This window comes from Podarcis liolepis (genome assembly GCF_965112155.1).
Source record: "Podarcis liolepis genome assembly, chromosome: 11".
NCBI classification, from domain to species: domain Eukaryota; kingdom Metazoa; phylum Chordata; class Lepidosauria; order Squamata; family Lacertidae; genus Podarcis; species Podarcis liolepis.
The window spans coordinates 38,271,361-38,280,968 of record NC_139565.1 but is presented as its reverse complement, the minus strand read 5'-3'; the positions used below and the strand labels follow the sequence as shown (position 1 = coordinate 38,280,968).

At 44.9% G+C, this 9,608-nt stretch overlaps 1 protein-coding gene across 2 annotated transcripts in view; it reads left to right on the top strand.

Annotated features, from left to right (window-relative positions):
- The first annotated feature begins 715 nt into the window (after positions 1-715).
- Positions 716-9,608, top strand: part of SERINC5 (serine incorporator 5) — a 43,090-nt gene continuing 34,197 nt past the window's right edge. The window contains exon 1 of one of the 2 annotated variants that reach the window (XM_083465418.1): positions 716-1,246. In XM_083465418.1, coding sequence (XP_083321544.1) covers positions 1,220-1,246 — 27 coding nt within the window. In that variant the 5' untranslated portion in view covers positions 716-1,219. The remainder of the gene's footprint in view (positions 1,247-9,608) is intronic. The other variant, XM_083465419.1, reaches the window with a different exon arrangement.

Genomic DNA, 9,608 nt, shown 5'->3' with positions numbered 1-9,608 from the left:
ACTAGATGAATTGAAACAAAGCCGCTCTTGTGCGAGTAAATCCTAAAACATTTATTTTGTGATAATATGGGATGCCTGAATGATTTTTTCACTGAAACCCCCAGCCAAGCAGACCAAGGCCTCTTTAACCCTGTTATCTTTTCTACTGCCATAAAGATTTAGCATGGGCGTGACTAGTTTATATCTAGAGATCCCAGTGCGGGAGCAATTCCCATAATTGCTGCAGCGGTGACCAAAGTTGCTGCTCCCAACATCAGTGTCCCTCTGGTTCACAGTATAGGAATAATTGCGACAAGCTGTGGGGATGGGACAAGTTTGTGTGTAAGGGCGGTAGCTCTTCCACCTCATCTCCAGAGCAATCTGCCTCTGACCAAAGGCGGTGGGAGACTATTCCTTCCATAACCTGCTTGTGGGCTTTCCAGGGGAATCTGGTCGATCCCTGTGGGAAAGAGGACAATAGATTAGAATAAGAGACTTCTGGTCCAGCAGAGAACTGCCCTGATGGCTTGTCTTAGAAGCAAACGTATCGTGTGAAGCAGATCGCGTGAGAAGCAGATCGGAAGCGAAGGATGGATGCAGGTAACGCAACACCTGCAGAAGCCGCAGCAGCTCTCCCCGCGAGAGGCGTCCCTCCTTCCGAGACGGCACCAGCCTCGGAGGAGGCGCCTCGCCAACCGGCGCCCGCAGGCCGGTAGCTCCGCCCTCTCTTTGGGGAACCTCAATCCCAGGTGCCCTCGCGCTGCGTTTCACTTCGGAGCGTGAGAACGAGGACAGGTGGTCTCCGCCGCGCGCCTGCTTCATTCCATCCAGGCTGCTTCCTCTTTTCTCCCGTCTCCTAAGCGGGGCGGGCCGTTCCTAACCTCCCGCACCGGAAAGCCATTTATCTCCTTCCAAGCAAAAAACTGACGACAGCGGAAGCTTCCAGCGCGCTCCGAGCTGGGCTCGGGCAACTTACCCTGCAGCGCAGAAGCCGAGCTCGCCAGGCTCCCGTGTTTGTGTCCTGCGTCGGGGCGAGCGCGCCGCGCGCCTCAGGCCTGGCCAGCTGCTCTAGGGGGCGCGTGTGCGCTCTCTGCGCGCCTCGGCAACCGAGGGCTGGGCGGCTGAGGAAGCCTTCAGCTGCGCCTCGGCTGCTGCTGCCCGGGCGCGAGGCCGCTTCCCTGAGCGAGCGGGCAGGTGCGGACGGAGAGGGGATTTGCGCGCGGCCGTCTGAGGGGCGACCATGTCCGCGCGCTGTTGTGCGGGTCAGGTAAGGAGGTTTTGTTTTTGAGGGGGGGGCGGGGAAAAGCCATTCCCTTCTGTGAGGAGAAGGAGCGAGACGAGGAAGCCCCTCCATTTGGAGGCCACCCTTCTCCTCTTCCCAGGCGGATACGGTCGGAAGCCCCACCCTGGCTGCGTGGCAGGGTCCTTTGGGACTGCGCCAGCGCCTGCTTGGCGGCCGCGCTCGCTTTCGTCTTCCCTGGATTGCGATTCCTAAGACTCCTCAGCCTGCCTGTGCCCAGGGCGGATCTGCCCGTGCCAAGTGCTCGGCTTCTGAGTTTAGCTGCTGGGGAACTGGGTCTGCAGAAAGGACTTTCCCTTGTCGATCCGAACAGGCAACGCGTAGGGTTTGCGGTGCTGCTCATGGGTGCCAACTCGGGGCCAAACGGATGGTGGTGGCAGACCCGTTGGCCTGCATTCAGGCGCTGCATCAACAGTCAATCTTGTGGCACATTGAAGATGGACAAATGCATAATGACAGAAGCTTCCCTGCTCTCGAGCCCAGTTGGTCAATGTCTAGAGTGAAATCTTGGCAGGGGTATATGCAGCGTTTAGTTTCTGATGGATTGGTTAGTTCATGTGCCACTTCGATTTAAGATCAGAAACGATTAAAAGGAGCTTACCAATAAACGCAAATCCACTCCTTAGATGGTGTGCAGATCGCTGTCCTTTTTCGCTTACAATGGCTTACAATATATGTTTGGTTCAAAGGTATACCCACCATTGACAGCTTGGGATTTCTCGAGAGGATATGTTTTTATTATTGCATTAGATTTTATGCACAAAGTGTTATGTAGCGCTTTTAAAGTCTAAGAAGTACTGTATAGCAGATCAAGACACCCCCTCATTCTTTTTGAGAGGGGCCAGTTTACAAAATAGGCAGAGTAGGTACTGGGTTATGGGGCCCCACACCTTTTGGGGGCCCTGCAACAACAGATCACAATTGATTTATTAACATTGTTGTTGGTAAAATAAAAGATGTATTAGGAAATGATTTGTGAGGAGCCCCCCCCACCAAGATTTCGACTGCCTAGGGGCCTCCACAGGGTTTAATCCAACATTGTTTCTGACTACAGTTGAGAAATTTTAGTTCCTGAAATCTGGATAGTTCATTTAGTTTGTGGGTTGCTGCTACGGGGACATTTGGAAAAGGGAGGCTAGCATTCAATTGCCACTGTATCCTAGAGTGGAAGAACAAATCAGAATTTCTCTGAGGAAAGCGATACTGCTAATGAATTGTATGCTTTGGCAACAGAAAGCATTTGTCAGTTGTGTTATCACTCATTACTAATGTCATACAGCCCTGCCCTAAATGTATTTGTTTGGGAGCAATTCCTGTTAAGTTCAAAGGAATCCTCTTCCTAATTAGATTATGACAGCCATTCCCAATACATTTCCCAATATTTTGTTTTATTATGCAACAACTTTTCAAACGTTGGGCTGTGATTGTAAAATATTGACAAAAGAGCTACAGCTGCTAATTAGTGGGGAGAAAACATTGTTTCATTCCAGAGTGGCAATGTTTTTGTTCCCTGAACTTGCCATGCCAAGTAAGTCTAACATATACTTTAAGCATAACTCCAAAAGGGCCTTTGAATCCTCCCTTTTGCTTTTTGTGTGTGAATGTCGCTAATGCAGGGCAGAAACACACTGAATGTGTTTTCTCTAGCTACTGTAGAGGTTACAGCAGATGACAGAATGCAAATGCATAAAGCATATTGCCATATGTAAAGCACATAAGAAAACATAGCTTTATTTAATGGGAGTAAACTCTGCTTAGATCCAGTAAAACATTGCTTACAAATGTGCTGCTTTAAAATTGCCTCTTTGTGCTGTTAATAATTTGAAATTCTCCCTAGATGTACACAACTTGAACAAGATAGTTGAAAATTCTCCTAAAGACAAAGGGAAATTGTGGCATACTTAAATTCATAATTTGCAATTTATAAACATACAGTACTAATAGGCAGTTCAGTCTGCAGGCCATAATGTTCTTTTCAGAGTTACACCTTTTATGTTTGTATGTGAAGGCATAACTCTCTGAAAGGAAGGAATGAATGAATAAATGAAATTAAACGCATTACCGTATTTTTCGCCCCATAGGGCGCACCGGCCCATAGGACAGCCAGCTCTCCGCAAGCCTTGGGAGACCGGCGCGACTTCCCACCGGGCTCCCACGCCTTGGGGATATCTGCCTGAAGGTCAGGGGACAGCAGGATGGCGGGATTCCGCCTCCCCGCTGTCCCCCAGCTTGTGGGGCTGGCTGCGGGGAGAAGCGCGCTTCTCCCCGCCACCAGCCTCCAAACCAGGTCGGGGGACAGCGGGAAGGCGGCGTTCCACCTCCCCGCTGTCCCCCGAGCTTGTGGGGCTGGTGGCAGGGAGAAGCGCGCTTCTCCCCACCGCCAGCCTCCAAACCAGGTCGGGGAACCGAAGCCCGGGCGGCGCTGCCAGGCTTCGAGATGCAGGCTGCTATCCACAAGCCCAGGGAGCCCAACGGGAACTCCCGCAGGCTCCCAAGGCTTGCGGAGAGCTTCCTGAAGCCTGGAGAGCGAGAGGGGTCGGTGCGCACCAACCCCTCTCGCTCTCCAGGCTTCAGCGAAAGCCTGCATTCGCCCCATAGGACACACACACATTTCCCCTTCATTTTTGGAGGGGAAAAAGTGCGTCCTATAGGGCGAAAAATACGGTAGTTCATAGTTGCCTATTGTGTCACTGTGAGATTGCAAGCACCAGTTAAAATCTTATCACATGCCACATGTGGCAGTTCCAGTTCCCCATTTGTGGAATGCTATCCTAGGTGAGGTGTCTATTTCTCTCATTATTGGCTTTCAGGAGGAATTTCAAAACATTACTTTTTACCCAGGCTGAAAGATGCTGCTCCTAGGAAGCCTGAAACCATTGGGTGAGAGAATGTGATCGATACCTTTTAAAACATTCTAAAAACAATCTGTTTGCACACTGGGCTACTTTGGGAGGAAGGGCAAAATATAAACTGAATCAACAGCAGCATCACCAACATATTTCTTATATTCTGAATAAGCATATGTTGCACATCTGTAAAGTCATTTGCAGTAGAAGGTGAATATCATTATGTGTTTCAGCAATCCACAAATTCAGTAGCTTGGTCACTAGGGCAATTCCAGGCAAAGTTTCTGATTACATTCCACCACAAATGTAAAGCCATGTGTAGGCAGATGGATGCAGAGATGACTACTTCCGATTGTAGGTAAACTATATCTTGTGCCAGGATGCAGTAGTTGTGGCATGTTTTGTGAAGCAGAAGGGTTTCTCCTTGTTTCTCCTTCCTTTTCTGTAAAAAACAATACCTTTCCTAACCTTTGAGTATGGCATGGATGGGCAGGAAAATGGTGGAAGGTGCTGATAACAAGCAGAAAATAAGAGACTGAGTATCTGAGGAGCAAAATAATGAAACTGGATAAGCATGTTCCCCTGCAGATACTGTTGGATTACATCTCTCATTTTCCAATGCTAGCTTGGGTTGATAGAAGCTGGAGTCTAACAACATACTGGGGGCTTCGTGTTGGCTTATCCATGCAGCAAAGGTTTAGCAGGCCAGCCCGCTTCATAAATGCCTTCGTCAGGGGCACTTAAATGTCCTCCTCACTCAACTGTAGCCAAATGACCCTATAAAAGTGATGCATGCATGTACTTGGCTGCTTTGGAAGGAGGAGTGAGAAATCTCTGCTTCACTTGCTACTAGAAAGAGGGGGGAAACACAGCTGTCAAGTTTTTATTAACCAAACATGGTGGACCTCTCCTCAGTTTATCCACACTGGTACAAGAGCTACAAGGTATATAACCTAGAATATTGACATTTTATTCAAGGAAAACTGCTGGAGATGGATAGAACGCAAACAATTTTTTAAAAAAATTCCGCAGAAGCATTCTAGTTCCTACACATTTTTAAAAACGCCAAAAAAGAATTAAAGTTTGGACAGTGTGTTTTGGAAATGTTTGGCCGAAACAGGATTTTAGGTGTTCCATTATGACTTAATTAGTTTTAGGTCATTCCAGTTCTTCCTATCCCTAAGAGTGTATAATTTCCCAAGATTTTTTTTTTCTGGGATGAGTCATTGTCATGCACATCTTTTGTTCCTCAAATAACAAATATTTGCCTTCACTATGCTGCGAGCTCTGACAGCAAATCTTAATAGCATGAACAGGGTCGGCTCTGAGTTTTAGAAACCGTTCATCCTTAAATTTCATAGGAGTACTGTGGTTATATTAGTCATGGAAATGTTACTTTGGGGGTGGTGCATAGGAAACAGCTGCTTGAATTACATTGAGTAGCTGTCTCTATGCAGCATGCTATGCATGTTCCATAACTCATCATATGGATTAAATAAACATCTTTGCACTATTTATTTCATCAAAAAATATTTTATTCCATAACATTTATACACTACTTGATTATAACCCCCCCTCAAAAAACAACACCACAGTTTACTATTTGTTTTCATGATAATTCAGTTGGTAGAGCATAAGACTTTTAATCTTAGAGTCGTGTGTTCAGTCAAGCCCCACATTGGGTGAAAGATTCTTGCAGGGGGTTGAACTGAATGACCATCATGGTCCCTTCCAACTCTACAATTCTATATGATTCTATGACTCTAGACATTGTTTACAGCCACTACATATCTAATTTTGCTGTACAGCAGTTGTGGCTAAATTGTGATGTCCAGATGTTGCTGTACTACAAATCCCATCATCCCTGACCCTTGGCTGTGCTTCGTGAGCTGACAGGAGTTTGAGTCCACCAATGTCTGGAGAACCCTAGGTAAGCTACTTCTCCTGTACAATATATTGATTCCTTGCTAGGCAGCCAGAACCCTGTAGTTTTGATAAGCACAGCAATACAAACTGGAACTTTCCTTGCACAAGGCAAAATTAGTTACTGCAAGTTATCTAATATTAATGAACTTGGCTATATCTTTGGCCATTGGTACCTAACCTCAAAATAGTTGCCTGTCTAGTTTTAGACTCTGCAGCTGCTTCAAAGCACATGCCTCCCCAGCTGTCTTCTGAAGACACAAAGCAACTCAGACCTAATTTCAATGATTTCTAACTTCTCTTTTTGTGGGTACTCAGCCATCATATAGGTTATATCCTGGCCCTTTGCTAGTCCTGCACAGTTATGACTTGCTTTTGCTTACATAAAAACATCTGCCCCATTTCACAGGAAACAGAATTTTACATATGGTTTTTCTGTAGCATTCTCTTGAGACTGAAAAGTTGACCTCTGTTTTAAATAAAGCTGCTGCAGTGGAAAACGTTAGTTATAATTGTTTCTTTTCAGAACACATTGTATATAAATGAAATGCTGACAGCCTTTCACTGTGATGCTAGACAAGGTTGTTGGTGAGACTGTGCTGTGTTGGAGATCTTGTCAGATCTCCTAATATTACATTTAGCAATGTTTACATTTCATTCTGATTTATATAGCTCTAAAGAGTAAACTTTAAAAGGCCTGTCAGATTTCTTGGGCCCTCTTCTTCTGTCATAGCTACTCTGTTTGTAGAAATAATGCTTTATGATAAAATGTAACAAGGAAAATAGACAAGGGTAGACATATTAGTCTCTTGCAGCAAACCCTACCGTCTTGTGGCATCTTAAAGACCAACACATATGGCACAAGCATTTGATTAAGTAGATTCTAGTCCAGGCTTCCTCAAACTCGGCCCTCCAGATATTTTTTGGCCTACAACTCCAGTGATCCCTAGCTAACAGAACCAGTGGTCAGGGATGATGGGAACTGTGGTCTCAAAACATCTGAAGGGCCAAGTTTGAGGAAGCCTGAAAGCTATGTGATAATAAATGTGTTGCTGTTGTAACAGGGTCCCACAGTGGGTCATAACAATATAAAATACAGCATTAAAAACATATCAAAACAAATTACAGTCACGCCTAAAGGAAGTCCTAAACATATATATATATCACAAGTGTCAAAGACCAGGATGAAAAGGTGTGTCTTCAGCAAACAACAAAACTGTAGAACTAGTCTTCAAGGTTCTTTAAAAAACCAACAACGTTGGTTCTGTGTTTATACTACACAAAGACACACAGTCTACTAGTACTTAAATTTTGAAGACGCATTAGTGTGTCATAGATGTCCTATAGTTTTAAAGGCCATCTGTGCTATCAGCAGCAAGGAAAGTTCCCCTTTCCTTTGCAAGCAGTTTTTCAGGGGTTTCCCGAATCTGGTAATTCTTCTAATTGTTTACACTCCCTAAAATTACTGCATCTTGCTCTGAGGCCCGAGGATGAGCATTTTAAAGTGTGGATAAGGGAACCTTTTGGACTCCACAGGCAAGATCCTTAGCTGGATCTGCCTTGTGGGCCAGATGTGAGAGGTGGGCAGAGCCTCCCATTGTTAGTCGCCCTGCATCACCATTATGTCAGTTTCAAAGTGTTGCTAAAACAGGGTTTCCTTCCCCCCTTCATTTTAACAGGCATGTAAATCCCTTCCTGAATCAGGAAGAGGTTTGCATAGAATCTTGCCAAACTGAGCGGGATTGATTCACCAGTCATGTGCATTGAGTGCAGACTTTAACCCCCACCTTCCTACACATCAGCTGATGTCATTAGTGGCCATGCTTTAGGGGAAATGGTTTTGCAGGCCAATTTGGATCCCTTGGTGGGGCAAGACTGACCTGCAGCTTGAAGGTTCCCCACTTCTGTTTTAAAAGATTAGTACTGTACAGAAAAAGGGACACAGGTGGCGCTGTGGGTTAAACCACAGAGCCTAGCACTTGCCAATCAGAAGGTCGATGGTTTGAATCCCTGTGACGGGGTGAGCTCCTGTTGCTCGGTCCCTTCTCCTGCCAACCTAGCAGTTCGAAAGCACGTCAAAGTGCAAGTAGATAAATAGGTACCGCTCTGGTGGGAAGATAAATGGCGTTTCTGTGCGCTGCTCTGGTTCGCCAGAAGCAGCTTAGTCATGCTGGCCACATGACCCAGAAGCTGTACGTCAGCTCCCTCAGCCAATAAAGCGAGATGAGCGCCGCAACCCCAGAGTCAGCTACAACTGGACCTAATGGTCAGGGGTCCCTTTACCTTTTTACTGTACAGAAAAGCCTGCAGTATAACCTAAACTATTAATAAAAATAATCTAGAAGATGTAGTTATCTAATCTCTGTGCATTATAGTTTAAAAGTTTAGGGCTTGCTGCTCTGTGAAGAGCAAAATGGGTTCTTAAGTGGTGCAGCTTTTATGTCTGTCATAAAAGGTTTGTATTTGAAATACCTTTGCTTATCTTTACACTCAATAAACCTTAGGAAAGGGTAAACTTCACCCAGGCAAAATAGTATCAAATAAATTAGAATATTGAGCACGAGCAACAGGAACAGAACTAATTAATTGAATTTACATTACATGCCTCTCCCTAGTGTCCATCATCGCCATTAAAAGTTGAAGGAACAGGGTTTCAACCAATTCCACATTAAATGTTGACTGTGCTTTTATAGGAACTTGGCTGTAAAATTGATTCTGGAACATAATCTATTTTAGGAATGGTTTTCTGAGTTGTGATATAAGACGGAATGGTCTGGGCTTGTCCTAGGTATTGCATATTCAGTGCCTGGGGTGGAACAAAAACCAATGAGTGAGAACTACAAAAGACTTCATCACTTCAAACTGAGAGCAGGTCAGTCCATTCAAATATGGACAAATGAGATTATCTTTAGTCTAAAGTTACATTACTAAATCTAGCTGGCAATTGATACATTCCAACTACTTGTGTTAAGGATATTATTTCGTAAGATAAACCCCTTCAGAGATTAAGCTACATCTCTGAAATACAGCAGTTACTAAGGGGAGGTATTGCACGGATAAATGTTTGAATTGTATGCAAATGTAGTCTTAGTATTTAAAAAAATACTCCGTATGCTGTAGGGACAGGATTTAGCCAGCTACAGTTATAACTAGAATTCCTATGATCTCCTAAAACTATTGACCCAAAGGCCACAAAAATCCCCTTAAATCTTATTTTAAAATCTGGCATTGTCGGGATAAAGGAGATAAATGCTCTGCTGTTGTTCCCCTGGGAACACTTCACAGCTGAGACTGGACCAGCCAATCAATATTACCCCAGCAAGCTCTCCAGTAAAAAGCATTGTCTGATACTGTGGAGTGTTAGCCTCTGCTTACAGAATTGTACTAAGGCAGCAAATGCAAGCAAGTCGGTGGGACTTGCAAGCAAATCTGTTTAGGATCAGTGTGCCAGTTTTTACTGTTACTGTTTAGCTGTCTGCTTTTCTTCAACTTTTATGAAACAAATACTAAAAAGAAACCAAGAGAGCAAAGGGGGGGGGGGAATCTTAATCCTTCAATTG